The sequence below is a fragment of the Balaenoptera borealis genome (assembly GCF_965194805.1).
Source record: "Balaenoptera borealis genome assembly, chromosome: 5".
In the NCBI taxonomy this organism is placed as follows: Eukaryota; Metazoa; Chordata; class Mammalia; order Artiodactyla; family Balaenopteridae; genus Balaenoptera; species Balaenoptera borealis.
In genome coordinates, this window is record NC_138862.1 from 72,366,413 (window position 1) to 72,385,585 (window position 19,173).

Sequence of the window (19,173 nt, forward strand, 5' to 3'; positions counted from 1 at the left end):
TTTCTATAGTGTATCAATTTTTAATTACGAGAAGTTTTATTTTAATAATCAGATAAAGAACTTGGGGCTCCAAGAGGTTAATTCCTTGCCCAGAGACCAAAGCTAATAAGTGTCAGAGCCAAGATTCAGACTTGAGTCTGTCATCTTTCCAAAGCTGTGCTTCTTCCTCTCTCTCAGGAGTTTTCTCCCCTGTTCCACTACTCCGCTTGCCCCGTGGGACTGGGCCCACAATTTTAGGCAATCACTGACCTTGTTGTACTGACCAATCTGTGGAAAGAAACACCATTGCTCTTCCATCTCATCACTTAAAACTTTTTTCCTGGACACCGAACGGATACCCTGTGGATGATTGCTTTTGCCAATCTTGTAGAAAGTGCGCTGAGGGAAAGTATCCTGAGGCTTGTGTGATTCCTGCAGTGAGACGAGACCCATCCATCCCGGCAGCTTCGCCACACAGTCGCAGTAGAATCGCGTTCAGGAAAAGCACTGGATTGGGCAATAAGAGCTCTGGGCTCCAGTCCCAGCTCTGTCACTGGCTCTTCACCTGTCCTCTCCAGACCCCCTTTACTTCTCTGTATGATTCAGGCTGGTGATGAGCTCTCAAGTCCTCTTGAGCTGTAATATTTATCAATCGAGAGCGTAGAGGAGCCTCCCAGGCAAAATTCCTTCAGGTAAAATGAAGATGCCACAGTGCTGCCGGTTCTTGGGCAGTGTCCCTGTTAAACACACAGTGTTATGATCAGAGCGATAACAATGCAATAGTGACCATTTGCATTAATAGTGTCCACTGTGTGCCAGGCACTGTGCAGCCTCTTGCCTAATCTCACTACAATCCTCTGAAGTAGGTGCTAACTTTATCTCCATTTTTCTGAGGAAACAATAGATTTAGACTACATTATTTGCTCAAGGTCACATAGGGAATAAATGGCAGAGGTGGGATTCGAACCCAAGTAGAGACCTGATGCTCAGTTCCTCTCTGTAGTTAAAACCAAACTGCAATACAGTGGTCAGCACTCAGCACCCAATGGAGAGGTTCTCAGATCTTCTCTAATATGCTGTGTGCGTTGAGTGAGGCCTGGAGCCTTAGTGAACAGTCTGATGAGTGAACTAAGTTTCTGTACATAAACCCTCACCTCAGAGGCCCCCCGCCCTGCTGACCAGTGTGTTTTTGGACCTAGCTGGATGGAGTCGCTGACTGTCGAGGCCAGAACCTTGCTTCAGTGCCCGGCAATCTCCCGCCATCCTCCCAGACACTCCTCCTGGATGCCAACCCGCTCAAGACCCTGTGGAACCACTCGCTGCAGCGCTACCCTCTCCTGGAGAGCCTCAGTCTGCACAGCTGCCGCCTGGAGCACATCAGCCGCGGCGCCTTCCAGAAGCAGGCTCGCCTGTGCAGCCTGGCGCTGCCTGACAACTCCCTCTCCGAGAGCTACAAGGAGGCAGCAGCCGCTCTCCACGGCCTGCGGGGTCTGCGCAGGCTGGACTTGTCAGGGAACTCCCTGACGGAGGACATGGTGGCCCTCATGCTACAGAACCTCTCTTCGCTGGAGTCCGTGTCCCTGGCGCGGAACACCATCATGAGGCTGGATGACTCTGTCTTTGAGGGCCTGGGCCGCCTCAGGGAGCTGGATTTGCAGAGGAACTACATCTTTGAGATCGAGGGTGGTGCTTTCGACGGCTTGCCCGAGCTGAGACACCTCAACCTGGCCTATAACAACCTCCCTTGCATTGTGGACTTCAGCCTCACCCAGCTGCGGTCCCTCAACGTCAGCTACAACGTCCTGGAGTGGTTCCTGGCGTCGGGGGGAGAGGCCACCTTTGAGCTGGAGGCGCTGGACCTCTCTCACAACCAGCTGCTGTTCTTCCCCCTCCTGCCGCAGTGCAGCAGGTTGCACACCCTCCTGCTGCGGGACAACAACATGGGCTTCTACAGGGACCTGTACAACACCTCGTCGCCGCAGGAGATGGTGGCCCAGTTCCTCCTCATGGACGGCAACGTGACCAACATCAGCACCGTCAACCTCTGGGAAGAGTTCTCTTCCAGTGATCTCTCTGATCTCCGCTTCCTGGATATGAGCCAGAACCAGTTCCAGTATCTGCCAGACGGTTTCCTGAAGAAAATGCCTTCCCTCTCCCACCTGAACCTCAACCGGAACTGCCTGATGACGCTCCACATCCGGGAGCACGAGCCGCCAGGAGCGCTCACCGAGCTGGACCTGAGCCAGAACCAGCTGTCGGAGCTGCACTTGGCTCCGGGGCTCCCTGGCTGCCTGAGGAGCCTCCGGTCCTTCAACCTGAGCTCCAACCGGCTCCTGGGTGTCCCCACTGGCCTTTTTGCCGATGCCAGTAACCTCGCTACAATCGACATGAGCCACAATCAGATCTCGCTTTGTCCCCGGCCGGGGGACTTAGACCCCGGGGGCGCCCCCGGCTGTGTGGATTTCAGAAACGTGGCGTCTTTGCGGAGCCTGTCTCTGGAGGGCTGTGGGCTGGGGGCACTACAAGACTGCTCGTTCCAGGGCACGGCCCTCACCCACTTAGACCTGTCTGGCAACTGGGGGCTTCTGAATGGGAGCACCGCCCCTCTCTGGGACATTGCCCCCACGTTACAGGTCCTGTCTCTCAGGAACGTGGGCCTCAGTTCCAGCTTCAAGGAGTTGGACTTCTCTGGGTTTGGGAATCTGAGGGACTTGGATCTGTCGGGAAATGCCTTGACCAGTTTCCCAAGGTTCAGGGGCAGCCTGGCCCTGCAGACCCTGGATCTCCGCAGAAACTTGCTCACGACCCTTCCTCAGAGGGCTGTGTCTGAGCAGCTCGTGGGAAGTCTGCGGACCATCTACCTCAGCCAGAATCCGTATGACTGCTGTGGGGTGGAGGGCTGGGGGGCCCTGCAGCGCCTGCACACTGTCGCCGACTTGGCCATGGTCACTTGCAACCTCTCCTCCAAGATCATTCGCCTGACGGAGCTGCCCGGAGGCGTTCCTCAGGTCTGTAAGTGGGAGCGGGTAGACATGGGCCTGCTGTACCTCGTGCTCATTCTCCCCAGCTGCCTCACCCTGCTGGTGGCCTGCACCGTCATCTTCCTCACCTTCAGGAAGCCTCTGCTTCAGGTGGTCAAGAGCCGCTGCCACTGGTCCTCCATATACTGACCTGGCTACGTGCCCACATTAGACACTTGGTCTGTACACGTAAGGACACTTTCTCTGCCAGGTTTCAAGATCTGGTGCAGAGGACAAGTCTGAAGAACTGAGGTTTAAATGAAAGTTTAAAATGTTTCCATCCCTTAGTTGTCCCAAGTTCTTCCTCTATCATTGTGATGCATCCTCTATCATCCTGGTGAAATATTTATTAAGTGACATTCTATGAAAATAAAAAATGTGTCTTATAAATATTTTTTAAATCAAATGCAGCTTGTGTTTTTTCTTTCCTTAATTTTTTCTTTTTGGTAGTTTCACTTAGATTATTTTTGTGCCCTTCCCTTGGTGACATCCAAGGAGCAGGTGAGAAAGGGAAATCATTCAGTGCTACCCTACAGCAAAAACCACTCCAAGAGCACGTCCTATGGATGGCGAGAGTCAGTGTTCTGAGGGTTCCCCAAGGACAAGTCTTTCAGAGCCAAGGTGGGTAGTCTGAGATGGGACCTCTCACCCCCTGCCTTGACTTGCATCACCGCTGCGGCCAGAGTGGGCCTGCGGCAGAGTCCTCTCTGGGGGCCCTGGTTCCTGCCTGGAGTCTCCAGTCTCCTGACCCTTCCATGGAAAAGTTAAGAGAACGATAACTGGGGGCCCTGAGTTTATTCAGGCAGTCACTGAACGCTGGGCACAGTCCTTGTTCTAAGGGAAAGTAAAGAGGACTGCAGAAAGGAGGGAATTCTACTAACTTGTGAACTGCCCCTACTGGCAACAAAACCCACAAACAACTTCTTAACAGATGTTCAGTATCTGTACTCACTACATTCCTAGTTCCCTTTCTCCTTCCCTCCCCTCAGTGAACAATTTCTGTGCTCCTCTCTGGGGAAAAGATCATAAAGACACAGCCCTTTTGGTAGTTGAGGATTTACACTGTCCTTGCCTTTTTATCCCTGCTTATTACATCATAAAGGGCCTAATGCAGGGGTGGTGTGGGGATGGGGAGGGGATGGAAATTCCACAGGCTGATTACTGTTACCGTGAAGGCTAAGTGTCAACAGAAATGTTTAGGCAAACCAAAGTGATAAAATCAGTGGTCTCACTTTGACAAAGCAGTAACTTCCCTTGAATGCTCTACGAGTGTAAACAAGGCCCTTTCAGCAAGCTTCCACACTCAATAGCATTAATGTCAGCCCGTGTTAGCTATTGCTCTTATTGTGGCTTCATCTTTCCTGTCATGGTATCTCTCTCCATCCCGCACTGTCCCAGCCTCGTTCCTTGGATATCCATCCCTCGAAGCATCTGCCCAGTGTCCTTCTGGGCAAGCCCATCAGCTAATGCCCATTAAGACCAGACTCTCCTCCGCCATCAACAAAAACTCTTTCCTGGGGTCCTGCTGTTTCCCAAGGTGACAATTAGCTAATTAGACAAATGAATCTATCTGTGGCTGGTACATGGAAGGCTTCTCTTGAGTTAATGTTTCGCCCCCTGTGTCAGCCAGTGTTCTTAGCTTCTTGCAACTAAGGATGACTCTGTGTGATTTAAGCAGCATGGGGATTTAGTAAAAGGATACTGGGAAGCTCTAGACTCTTTGGGAAGGCTGAGGAACAGACTTTAAAAATGGGCAGGAACAGGAGATGCTACACAGCAGTGGGGACCTCAGCCCAAATCACACCATAAACAATAATTGTGGGAACAGGACTGCAGCCTCTCCCTACTGCTGGACACCACGGTCTGCACTGCTGCCACTGACAGCTCGGGACAGGGCCACTGGCACAAGGCTCACCGCCACTGCTGCCACCCACTGCCGAGTAAGTGCTCTCCCAGATTCTGCCCTCCTGGGTCATCAGCTCCAGATGCATAGCCTGGAGCAAGTGGACCCGGCTGGTTGACCTCAGCTCCTGTGCCCTTGCCCTGGCAATAGAAAATGGGCTCTGCTTCCTATAAATACTCATAAGGGGTGAAGTTCTCAAAACAGGAAGGGTAGTTAGATGTTGAGAGGACAAAAGAGAAAGACAAATGTGTACCACACCCTTTTAAGCAGCGTGTACATTTGAGCAGAGGACTTCTTGAAGCAAATTCTTTGCATAAAGAAGTGACTCAAGTGATGAAAACTTCAGACAGATCCTCAGGCCAGCAAGGGAGATAGTTTGGGGTCAGGCAGGCCTTTTGAATCCCCTCCAGTCATACCATGTAGCTTGCCACCCATTGTACCTGTTTTCAGGGGCCAGCCTTGCAGAATGGAGCAAACTGAGAAGACATGAGGACAGAATGCTACCCCTGCCTGTGGCAGAAACTTCAGAAGGCTGTAAGCTTTTCTTAGTCTGCTAGTCCTTCACTAGGGTCCAAAGGCTGTTTTCCAAATTTATTTCCGTGTAGTAAGAAGAAAGATAAGAGGAGGGGGATTTCTGCCTCCAGTCCTGAGCTGTGGTTTCTCCAGCAAATTCTGTACCTTTGTTCTGCTTTTCCCACCTCTACCTCCACCTGCAGGAGAAGAGTACACTCTGATGTCCACTCTGCGGGTGCCAGAGGGGGAGGACTCACAGAGCCTGTCCCCAGAGTTCCCTGGGGAGACCAGCATGGTGTCTGCCTAAGTCCTCCCACACAGCCAGATGGAGCACCAAGCGATTCTTCCTCAGTGGGTGGGAAGTGGAGGCCACCCCCAGATGCCACAAGCCAGAATATTCAGACAGGAGAATATTCAGAATCAAAGATAAATAATGTCAGAGTTTGGACTGTTAACATAAGTAACAATAGTGTCGATTTTGAAAAGCCCGTCACAAAACAAAATCTTAAGGTTTTTCTAGAAGCCCAAAATAAGTTATTAGGGGTCCACTGATTTTTTCAAGGACCCCCAGTTGCGAGAAATTGGATCAACTATAATCCTTGTTTCATATCACTGGTTGTCTTTGGGCACTGCTGGTCCATGCATGGCCCACTTTTATCTGTGTGATGTGCCAGATTTCTTCCATTTGCTTCTCTAGATCCATTCTCTACCCTTCTCTATCCTGCTCCAGGAGGCTGACCTCAATGGGCTCCCTCTGGCTTCCTATTGTATTTAGCTGAGCAGGAGCCTTGGTAGACCAGAGAGAAGGAAGAAAGTGAGGTCAGAGTCTTCATTCTCCTGACCCCTCCATCTGGATTTGTCTCAAACCAGCTGCACTCACAACCAAAGCTCACATGCCTATCAAGGTGGCCCTTTCCACACACACCTCTGCCTTGGGCTTTTAGGAACCACTCACTTCATGGGTTCCTTCTTTCTTGGCCTAGGGATGGGGAACAACTCTGGCATTACCAGCCCTGTGTAATTGCATTATCCCTTGTGGTTTGCCTTTCTCTGCCCACCCCTTTGTAAACAGTCCCTTTATAAATCCTCCTAGAGTTATCCTTGTTTGAATGCAATTCTTACATTCACCTATCTGGTTCCTTCTGGGGCCCTGGGTGAGTTGGTTGTTTATTCAGTAATACTGAGCCAGAGAAATGCTGGTACTTATATCTGGGAGCCACAGACAGCTATGAATGCAACCGGAGGTATAAAGGCAAATCCCCCAGAGATGGTTGTCCCTCTGATTCCTATGGATGGGCACCTCATCATATTACAAGTAGTATATTTAAATGTAACCCAAATTGGAGAGGGAGGAGATTCCAGCCTTGGAGACCGTCTCTAAAATAGTGTTGTGGTTGTGATGGCATGGGGCCAAAGGAAACACAACAGGTAGAGAAAAAGTGTTATAAAGAAAAGAAAAAGATTGGTGGGAATGTAAATTGATACAGCCACTATGGAGAACAATATGGAGGTTCCTTAAAAAACTAAAAATAGAATTACCATATGATCCAGCAATCCCACTACTGGGCATATACCCTGAGAAAACCATAATTCAAAAAGACACATGCACCCCAATGTTCACTGCAGCACTATTTACAATAGCCAGGTCATGGAAGCAACCTAAATGCCCATCGACAGATGAATGGATAAAGAAGATGTGCTACATATATACAATGGAATATTACTCAGCCATAAAAAGAAATGGAACTGAGTCATTTGTTGAGACGTGGATGGATCTAGAGACTGTCATACTGAGTGAAGTAAGTCAGAAAGAGAAAAACAAATACCGTATATTAACGCCTGTCTGTGGAACCTAGAAAAATGGTACCAATGAAACCGGTTTGCAGGGCAGAATTTGAGACACAGATGTAGAGAACAAACGTATGGACACCAAGGGGGGAAAGCCACGGTGGAGTGGGGGTGGTGGTGTGATGAATTGGGAGATTGGAAGTGACATGTATACACTGATGTGTATAAGATTGATGACTAATAAGAACCTGCTGTATAAAAAAACAAACAAACCAAAAAAACAACTAATACTAAACTTTCCTTGGGTTATTTGTATGGAAATATGTTAATATAAATGATTCAGACATTAAAAAAAAAAAAAAAAAGAAAAGAAAAAGAAAAATACTCCCTACTAACCAGCGTCTTCTACTCCATCCTCATCAACAATTACCAAGCCTTTATTTTGTGCTAAGTGCTTTATGTGGAATATTTCACTTAAACTGGGAAAACCCTAGGCTGAGAGCAGTTCAGATTTGCCCATGGTCACAGAGAACTGTGATAAAGACATTTAGCATTAGGCTGAAGAAGAGAAAGCAGCTTCAACAACTTGATCATCTCTATCAAGTCTAACAAACTGTCAACCTACAGCAATCTGTAGGCAGCTAGTTGTTACTGAATAGCACACATTTGCTGATAAAATGGCAAAAGTGCAAAGGTTCATATGGTGCAGAGGTGAGGAAGTCCAGAGTAGTTGAAGGTCACCCATCCTTCTGAGGCTGTTCTGAAGGCAGCAGCAGGGTTTGGTGAGAGCGTGGAGGTAATTTACGACAGAGGAATCTCACTCAATTCCTTCCTCCTTCAGTCATGCAGCATCTTCCCACTCAACCATTAAGATAAAAGGCTGAGGCAAAAGGATTCTAGTTTTCACTATGATTTTAAAGGTTCATTGTAGGGGACGGGACTGACCAGGAAACTATCTTGCCCAGGGAGGAGACCCTTTCTGGGATAACCAAGTTTTTCAAATGCAGAACCCAACTTTTATAGATGCATTTTCTCTGGGAGGAATGATTAGGTGAAACATCAGTGGACATGGTACTTACTCCCTCAGAGACTTAGGAGTTCTTAAGACACTGACCCATTCACTCTAGGACATCTGAGAGCTCAGGCAGTTCTTGGTCTTAGCGTTAGTTACCAGGAGTAGTAGACCAGGGCCATTTAAGCCCCAGGAAAGGCTGCAATGCACGGTCCTCGACATTCCAGATGGAGTCTCTCTCAAATTACACTCCTCAGTGCTCCTTAAAAACTGTCAAGAGGGAAGAGATATGGGAACATATGTATATGTATAATTGATTCACTTTGTTATAAAGCAGAAACTAACACACCATTGTAAAGCAATTATACTCCAATGAAGATGTTAAAAAAAAAAACAAAAAACTGTCTTCAGTGACTGCTCCCAAGAGCTGCTCGCGTCTTTCACACACAGGCTAGCCACGGCTCTCGTTTTAATTTGTCCCATCGTCATGCCAGTGCAATGACCATTCTCGGCAGCTTTTTGGCTGTTCTTGGTCCTGTGGTCATTCCTCAGGCACTCAGTCTTGTACTTGCCCCACCTCCAGAAACCTTCATATGAAAAATATGGAAACTAGATTCCAAACTTCAGTTATATTTAACTATTATCACTGGACACACTGAGTTTGTAACAAATAATCTGCCCCTCCCCCGCTGATTTCAAGGGTGTTTGGGTTATAAAGGGCAACCCAACAAACCATTTTTCATTTAAGAACATGCATAGCAATACTGATACCAGTGGAGTCCGTGTCACAATGATTCATGCTTAATAACTTTAGACAACCGTATCACACGTGTTTCTGAAACTGAGAGAAGAAGTTTCAAAGTCTCAAAATCTTTGGAGAAGTGGCATTAGCAGAACACAGTTTGACAACAATCTTTCCTACAGAGCTCCAAAAAACATTGTCAGAGAGGTGGGCATGGGGAAGGTACACGGCCAATCCAAATTTTAATGCGGATAAAATTGGCTTGAACACTGGAGTGGCCTCCATAGTGCAACCCTGATAGAGCCTGTGAGGCTCCGAGGGAGAAGGGGGGCCACACGGGGAGGGCACGGAGAGTGAGGGGGAGGGTCATGCCTTCTGGAGGGTGGGTGTGTTTTCTTTCTTTTCCGGCTACTGTTATCAATGCGGTGAGCACATCCCTTCAGTTGAATGCCCTGGAGAGGAAGCCCAGGGCTTCCTGTTGTCTTACCAGTGCTGCAAAATGCAAGTTAGAAATAAAGAAAAAAGGGAAAAGGGCAGGGGGGGAGTGGGAAGCTCCTCTGGGTAGGTCAGGGACGCCAGCCTCCACGAGGGAACCCAGCTCACCTTTTCCTTGAGATGTTGCAGCAAGGGCACATCCTCAGCTGCTTCTCAAATCAATCAGGATCCAGAAAATAACCTCCCTCCAGAAAAAGGACATTTTTGTGCAACAACAGGATAGATAAGAAGGTTGGAGATCTTAAAAGGAAGGATAAGGTAATACGTATAGAGGGATACTGCCAAAGAAATAGACTTATCCCCTGCTTAATGCCCTTAAAATCCCTCTATTTTTGGGGCTCTACCCCAAAGTTTTGCAGTGTTAGAATCATTTAAATATCAGATTCCGTTTTATTTTGCTACTATGCGCTCTTAGCTATCTATGAGATGCTTGAAGAGATTTAGCTGAAATAACATCCTGGCCCCTGGGGTGAAGCACACAGGCGGTGCCAACAGGTTGCCATATATTTACATATTTACCTATTTATAGCACCATAATCAATATAAATACTCATTTATATCACCACACAACTTACCACTTAATAAAATAGCCTGCCCTCGCCTTGCTTTTCAGTGGCCAATTTTTTTCTTCTGTTCTTGAAAAGGCCAATTTTATCCCCTTTGAAATTTGCTTTGGCCGTGTACCTTCCCCACACCCTCCTCTTAGATAATATTTTTTGGAGATCTGTGAGAAAGACTGTGGTCAAGCTGCAATCTGTCACCTCTCCTAAGATTCTGAGAATCTGCAAGAAAATTCTCTTAAACTTTTCAAGCCAACCCTGACTCTCTTGAACTAGATTTCTTTAACAATGTTATCTTCCTCTGTTGCCTGTGTTTCACATCATAGTACATCCTTCCTTCGAAAGAGAGATAAGAACAACAAAAATTCCACTTTGATCATAACAGTCGATTAGAAAGGGAAACTCCCTCCAGTTTTCTAACTTTTCAAACATGCTATGCTTTCCCCTTGAAAGAAACGTGAGTTTTGCATCCCCAACTCCATTTCCTACAGTTTTCCTAAAGGACTGCCTGGCGGGTGGAGACAAAGGGAAAGAGGCACAGACATCTTTGTTGCTAGCATCACCCTCAGTTCTTTTTTTTGTTACATCCAGCTGTGTTTCTAAAGGTGATGTTTTGTTACTTCACTCTTCTTTACCAGAAGTTCCAACAGTATTTAAATTATCTTCTGGACCGATATTTATGGAAGACTATCAAATATTCCGCAATATGTATCATATCCCGGAGAAAAGACCTTACACATGTGTTAAGTAACAACCTACAGTGCAGGAGGTTTGCAGAAGGAGGTGCTCGGCTCGGCTCTGTCAGCTGGATCTGCTGGGGAGTGGGGAGCATTGTGACACAGACTGAATTAAGCTTTTTTTTCTTTTTTCAGTTTTGAAATAAAAACTGTCATTAATTGCAAAAATGGCTACAAATTTTACTGAAGCACTCATCAGAATAAATACAATAAATAAATAAATACATTATGAATGGGAAAATGGTACAAATATAACCTGGGAATTGATAGTTTAAATGATCATGATGAAAAGAGATTTAATATTATGTGGATTGGGTGAAAATGAAAATACAGTGAGGCACGACAAATTGTTGAGCAAAATCAATCTCTTTATTTTTTAAAAATTTTATTTTATATTGGAGTATAGTTGATTTACAATGTTGTGTTAGTTTCAGGTGTACAGCAAAGTGATTCAGTTATACATATACATATATCTATTCTTTTTCAGATTCTTTTTCCATACAGGTTATTACAGAATACTGAGTAGAGTTCCCTGTGCTATATAGTAGGTCCTTGCTGATTATCTATTTTATATATAGTAGTGTGCGTATGTTAATCCCAACCTCCTAATTTATCCCTCCCCTGCAGCTTTTCCCCTTTGGTAACCATAAGTTTGTTTTCTAAGTCTGTGAGTCTGTTTCTGTTTTGTAAATAAGTTCATTTGTATCATTTTTTTAGATTCCACGTATGTGATATCCTATGACATTTGTCTTTCTCTGTCTGACTTACTTCACTGAATATGATAGTCTCTAAATCCATGCATGTTGCTGCAAATCTCATTATTTCATTCTTTTTTATGGCTGAGTGATATTCCATTGTATATATGTACCACATCTTCTTTATCCATTCATCTGTTGATGGACATTTAGGTTGCTTCCATGACCTGGCTATTGTAAATAGTGCTGCAATGAACATTGGGGTGCCTGTATCTTTTTGAATTATGGTTTTTTCTGGACATAAGCCCAGTAGTGGGATTGCTGGATCATATAATAGCTCTATCTTCACTTTTTTAAGGAACCTCCATACTGTTCTCCATAGTGGCTGTATCAATTTACATTCCCACCTACAGTGTAGGAGGGTTCCCTTTTGTCCACACCCTCTCCAGCATTTATTATTTGTAGACTTTTTGATGGTGGCCATTCTGACTGGTGTGAGATGATAACTCATTGTAGTTTTGAAAATCAATCTATTTAAAGGATCTAGAGAATGGATCCATTCAATGCATCTAGAGAAACGAATTGCCCAAGATAAGGCAAAGAGACATAGGTCTTTATCTAAGTTCCAGTTTCACATGAACTTTAATGCCATTTGGATATGTGTATGGGGATAAATGAATGAAGAAATTACACATGAAAAAAAAGACGGTCCAAAAATGGAAAAAGGATGAGATATCACAACTTCATAAATATTAAAGGAATTAAAAAAGCTTAGTACAACAGTAAAAGTTCAAAATGTACAAAAGTATGAAATAGTTCAGTGGAAATATTTTCAATAGGGCAAATTAATTACAGAAAAAAATATTAAAAGGGGGAAGAATAAAATATTTGAATTTGTAAAAACAGTTGCATTTCCAGGTGAAAGAACTGTTTGCATAAAGAATGTGTTTACAAACAAGAAATTGGTACTTCTGAAGTCAGTCCCTGGAATATGATCCTATGTTTTGAAGAGAATGAAAGTACAAAAAATTTTTTTAAATTTCTTTATTTTATTTTTGGCTGCGTTGGGTCTTCGTTGCTGTGTGCGGGCTTTCTCTAGTTGCGGTGAGCGGGCTTTCTCTAGTTGCGGTGAGCGGGGGCTACTCTTCGTTGCGATGCGCGGGCTTCTCATTGCGGTGGCTTCTCTTTGTTGTGGAGCACGGGCTCTAGGCGCGCGGGCTTCAGTAGTTGTGGCTTGCGGGCTCTAGAGCGCAGGCTCAGTAGTTGTGGTGCACGGGCTTAGTTGCTCCGTGGCATGTGGGATCTTCCTGGACCAGGGATCGAACCCGTGTCCCCTGCATTGGCAGGCGCTCTTAACCACTGTGCCACCAGGGAAGCCCCAAAATATTTTAAAAATGTGCTTTACTTACTTTTGGCTGCAGGTAATTTTACTGAGGTTTTCGAGGTGGGGAGGGTTTCTACGACTACTGAGTTTTCTCTTGGTATTTTAGCTCTCCCACTTCCCGCAGGAGGCAGAACATCTTTCCTTGTACTTTTTTAGTTTATTCAGACCATTGGTGAAATCTTTTAACAACTGGATTTTTTTTTTCTTTTTGATAGCTGTTAACTTGAGTACTCTCCCCCTTTTGGCATTTAAGATCTTGTAAACAGGTACAATTTGTTTCTCAGGCTTCAAAGGAAGAATATTACTGATACTTCCTTAATTATGTGAGAAGCTCAGCCTCTGGTGGCTGGCATTGAATTCTAGTTGGGTCATCACTGAATTTATCATCTTTTCCCTTCCTGATTTATTTCACCTTTTTCTCCCCAGTTGGCACCCACTCATCCCCCTTCCCCTTTTCTTTCATTTTCAGGTGCTTTTCTTGGATGTATTTATGTGAGTTCCTGACCAAATTTTACTTCTTTTGGGGGGCTTAGCTTTCCAATGTTGATTTCTTCGCCTCATGAATGTAAATCTCTGTGCCCTTGCAAAATGTTGAACTGTTTATTTTTGTATTTTGTTCATAGTTCTAATCACTGAATCATTTAGGGAGTTGTGATCCTGTTGCATGGTAACCAAGATGGTGCATGGCTTGTTTGTTAAGACTTAGCTGGTACCTGAACTTTCATGTCCATGAGGTTTGTTCATTTTCAGAGGACAATTTAAGTTTGAGTTGCTAGCCGAAACTACTAGGTTCTCATATTACTGGGTTTCAATATTACATTCTAGATTCTGCTTAATTTCTGGCGCCAGATGACAGTGCTCAGCACCTCCTCTGCGATAACTGAGTAGAGCTTCTTTTGGAGGCTTGTAGCAAATGACGGAGGGTTGCCAGTTGAATGGTCCTGCTCCTTTGAGTCCTCAATGGCTAACAGTTTCTATCTTTCATGGGACATCTGCTTTTTCCCAATCCCAAGCTGCTCTTTTCTACATAGATAATTGTTTTTTAACCAACCATTTGATGATAAGTCTTTCCACTGTCAGTTCCTGAGCTCTGTTAGGTAGGAAGGTAGGACAGTCTTAGGTCTGGGTATAGAATCTACTCTGAGGTTACCCAGGGTAGAAGAGCAGCACTGGAGTAACAAAGAGCCTTAAACTGTGAGGTTATACTTGGCTTCTAACTCCACGTGACCCTTAAGGCACGCATTTTCCTCCTGGACTTCACCTGCCCCACTTACAAAATAAGGAGGCTGAACTAGATCATTTCTTCAGTGACTTACAAATCTAACATTCCATGATTCTCAGGAGCTTTCTGTTCATCTCTCTGTGTGAAGTAGGCAAGTATTATAAATATTTATAAATAAAATATTAATTGAAAATAAAATTCTGAAGAATGTGCGGTCAGCCTTGTTAAGAAACAGCGCAATCCGGAGGTGCCTGGTTTGCTGACGGCAAAAGATAATGATGGAGCAGCCTTACCCTCTGTTACCCCCTTTTATCTTACTGTATATAACTGTGAGCTTCCAGATTTGTGAGAACACATACATGGATCTTTTTTTGTTGTCTGCAAAGGTCTTAGCCAACACATATCCATTCTTGATCCAGTAACCCTCTGAGACTGGTGTGTTTCAGATCTACCCTTCTCATCAGGGTTCCAGGATGCATCTAAGGGATAGAGGGCAAGAACCTCCCTCTTAATGCCCCTAAAATGGGCTGGAATTCCCCTCTGCCACAAACCGACTGACAGTAACTGAGGAAGACAGGGCAAGAGGAAGGTTAGAAGTTACTGAGCACGACAAGGGGTGCTCTGCTGGTGAACTGCCCACGGATTTCTTGGTATCAGTCAACTGGAGCTTAAAAAAAAAACATCTTCATCATCCTACCCCTACATCCTCAAATCTGACATCCTAATCACGGAATTACAGCTCAGTGTCTTCCCTATGATTTCAACATTGCAGACCTTTCAGGTTTGTTAACTTTTAAGAATATTCATTCATTTGCTTGGGGTTTATTTCAAGCCCAAATGCACAGAAATATCTTGCTTTTTGTTCCATGCCCTGCAGTGTTCTATAATGAGGGAACGGACACACAACCCTGAGACATTCATTCATTCAGCAAATATTTATTGAGCCCCTGCCATGTGCCAGGCACATGGAAATACAGATAAAGCTATTTTTCTTCTCATTGGTTTCACTTGTAGTTACTTTTCTTCACTTCCATTTCCCAGACCCTCCACTGTTCCTGACTCTCCTCGGTATACTTGAGAGCTGAGTACTGAACCACTCTGATTAAAATAGGCCTGAGGTACTCCTTGCTATATTTGGGCACTTACCAAAAGGGTGTGGCACATGTGTAATAGAAGCTCTTTTCTGTGTTTTCAGTTTTCTTAATTTAATGTGCTTCTGAGAGAGCAGTTTCTGTTCCTGTGTCAACACAATGGCCCTTTCTATTCTTGATTCCAAAACTGGGTGACACAGAACATCAATCCATCACAGATCCAGTCATCCAAAAGACACTTCAGCCCAGGCTCTGAGCCTCAGAATCTCAAAGAAACTAGAGATGAAGTTAAGTAATATTGGCTTGAGCTCTAGTGCCAGTCAACTGCTTGTTTACTTTCAAATCCATTCTTTACCATTCCCTGCTTTGTTCTGTATCCACCTATACTAACATAAAGAAATGATTAGATAAGTAAATAAATGGAGAAGAAGAGACAAATGAACAATTCCAAATAATACATGTAGATGCTCCTCACTCTAGGAGGTGAAGCTTAGCCTCCTCCTATCCCCCTTGCTTTTGGGTGTGGGCTGGACTTAGTGACTGGCTTCCAAGGGATAGAGTATGAAGAGGGGAAAATAGCAGTTTTACAGTGGAGAGACCTGGCAGATATTACTTTAACCAGGCAATCAAAGTTAACATCACCAGGGATGTCATGTGGATATTATGCACCCCTGATATGATGTGATGAGATAGGTACATCGCCTCATGGAATTCTTTCCACAAACCCATAATCTCAGTCTAATCATAAGAAAAACGTAAGACAAACCCAATTTGAGGAACTTTCTACAAAATACTTGACCAGTACTCCTCAAAACTGTGAAGGTCACGAAAAACAAGGAAAGACTAAGAAACTAATAACTAAACACAATGTAGTAACCTAGGACAGATACTGGAACAAAGGTCGTAAATTAATGAAAAAAAATCTAGTAAAATATGAATCTGGAGTTTAACTAGTAGTAACATACCAATGTTGATTTTGTAGTTTTGACAAGGGGAAACAAATTGGGTGAGAGGGGTATGAGCACTTTCTGTACTATTTTTGCAACTTTTCTGTAAATCTAACATTATTCCAAAATAAAAAGTTTACTTTAAAAAATTCCTAGCAAGACTAATAAAGAGGAAAAAAACACAAATTATCAATATCAGGAATGAAAATAAGAATATTGCTGCAGACCCTACAACATTAAAAAGATAATAAGATGGTATAACTATCTTTGTGCAATAAATTGAACAATTTAGATGAAATTAGCAAATTCCTTGAAAAACACAGGTAAAACTGACATAAGAAGAAAGAAAAAATCTGAATAGTTCTATAAATTGAATCTGTAATTAAAAACTTCTCACAGGGGCTTCCCTGGTGGCATAGTGGTTAAGAATCCGCCTGCCAATGCAGGGGACATGGGTTTGAGCCCTGGTCTGGGAAGATCCCACATGCCACGGAGCAACTAAGTGCCTGCGCCACAACTACTGAGCCTGCGCTCTAGAGCCCGTGCTCTGCGGCAAGAGAAGCCACAGCAATGAGAAGCCCCCGCACAGCAACGAAGAGTAGCCCACGCTCACCGTGACTAGGGAAAGCCAGTGTGCAGCAACGAACACCCAACGCAGCCAAAAATAAATAAATAAAATAAATAAATTTATTAAAAATAAATAAATTAATTAAATTAAATTAAAAAATAAAAACTTCTTACAAAGAAAATTTCATGTCCAGATGGCTTCCCCAGTGAGTTACTCAAAATACTTAAGAAAGAAACAATATCAATATTGTTCAAATACTGTCAAAGAGTTGGGGAAAACGAAATACTTTCAACCTGTTTTACAATGCTAAGATAATCCTGATGTCAAAAAAGAAAAATTACATTACAAAAAAGAAAATTATTAGACAATATCTTTTATGAACCTAGATATAAATATCCTAACCAAAATATTAGCAAACCAAATCCAGCAATATCCAAAAAGTATATCACATCTTGATCAGTAATGCCAGATTTGTTTCAGTAGTGTAAGAATAGTATAACATTTTAAAATCAATCAGTATACATTTTGCATTAAAGATTAAAGGAGGAACTTCCCTGGCAGTCCAGTGGTTAAGATCCCGAGCTCCTAATGCAGGGGGCACAGGTTTGATCCCTGGTCTGAGAACTAAGATCCCACGTGCTGCATGGCATGGCCTCCCCTCCCCCCGAAAAAAAAGATTAAAGGAGAATCACCTCATATGTAGAAAAAGCATTTGACAAAATTAAAAACGGTTAATGATAAAACACTAAGCAAACCAATAATTGAGAGAAACCCTTATTAATCTAAGAAATGGTATCTATCTCCAAAAAGCCTATAGGTATCATCACACTTAATGCTTAAATACTGAGCACTTCCCCTTAACATCAGAAACATGACTGATTGGTGGTTCTGTTACCACCAGAATTCAATATTTTACCAGAGTTTCTAGCAATTACTATAAAGCAAAGGGGGAAAGGCATAAAAATTAGAAATAAAGAAATAAAAGTGCCATTCTTTACTGATGACAGGATAATATACATAGAAAATCTGAAAGAATCTGCAAATATACTATTAGAATTCAAAAATGAATTAAGTAAGGTTATTGGATAGAAAATCAATATACAAAAAACAACTGATCTGGCTTCCCTGGTGGCGCAGTGGTTGAGAATCTGCTTGCCAATGCAGGGCACACGGGTTCGAGCCCTGGTCTGGGAAGATCCCACATGCCACGGAGCAACTAGGCCCGTGAGCCACAATTACTGAGCCTGCGCGTCTGGAGCCTGTGCCCCGCAACGGGAGGGGCCGCGATGGTGAGAGGCCCGCGCACCGCGATGAAGAGTGGCCCCCGCTTGCCACAACTAGAGAAAGCCCTCGCAGAGAAACGAAGACCCAACACAGCCAAAAATAAATAAATAAACAAAGTAAACAATGCCTTAAAAAAAAAAAAATTCTTTAAAAAAAAAAAAAAAACTGATCGTGTTTTATGATCAATTAGAGAATGAAAACCTTAAAAATATAATTTATAATAACTTAAAAACACGAAATATTTAGGAATAAATATAATGAAAGATATGCAAAAGCCCTACACTGAAAACTACAAAATATTAAGGGAGATTAAAGAAAATGTATCAATGGAAAAATATACAATGTTCATGGATTAGAAGGCTCATATTGCTAAGATGTCAAATCTCACTAAATTGATCTATAGATTCAGTTCAATCCCAATCAAAATCCAAGGAAGATTTTTTTGTAGAAATTGATGGGAAGATTCTAAAATGTATATGGAAACGCAAAGGACCTAGAAGAGTCAAGATGTATTCAAGAAGATCAAAGTTGGAGGAGTTACACTACCAGATTTCAAGACTTAATATAAAGCTGCAATTAACAAGACAGCATTGTATGGGGATAAAGACAAACAAATACATTCACAGAAGAGAATAGAGAGTTAAGAGATAAACTCAACACATACAGAGTCACTTGATATACAACAAAGTCACCACTGAAAATCAATGGGGAACGGATGGTCTTGTCAACAAATGGGACTACAGCCACTAGATATTCTTCCAGAAAAAGAAAAAGCAGAACCTTGATCCTCTATTTCACACCATAAGCAACATTTCATTTGAAATGGATTATAGACCTGAGAATTAGAACTGAACCGATAGACTTTATGTAAGAAAATAAGAGCATATCTTCATGAATTTGGGGTAGGCAAGATTTTTTTAGGCAGGACACACAAAGTGATACACAAAAGAAAAAAAATTATGCTTCAGATTGATTAAAATTAAGACTGCTTATCAAAGATGTTATTGAGAGTGAAAATCAAGCCTTGTACTGGAGAAGATTTTCACAATATATATAGTCAACAAAAGCTCCATTATAAGAATATATAAAGAATTTCTAAAAATAAGTAAGAAAAAGACAACCTAATTTTTAAAAAATGGGCAAAAGACACAAGCAAGATTCCACAAAAGAGGTTATCCAAATGGACAAATAAGCACATAAAAAGATGTTCAGATAAGCAAAATGCAGTTAAAT

General features: G+C 43.2%; 1 protein-coding gene across 2 annotated transcripts in view; it reads left to right on the forward strand.

The window, feature by feature from the left end:
• Positions 1-12,551, forward strand: part of NRROS (negative regulator of reactive oxygen species) — a 38,064-nt gene extending 25,513 nt beyond the window's left edge. For both annotated transcript variants that reach the window (XM_082393230.1, XM_082393231.1), the window contains one exon: positions 1,179-12,551. In XM_082393230.1, coding sequence (XP_082249356.1) covers positions 1,179-3,149 — 1,971 coding nt within the window. In that variant the 3' untranslated portion in view covers positions 3,150-12,551. The remainder of the gene's footprint in view (positions 1-1,178) is intronic.
• The last annotated feature ends 6,622 nt before the right edge of the window (positions 12,552-19,173 follow it).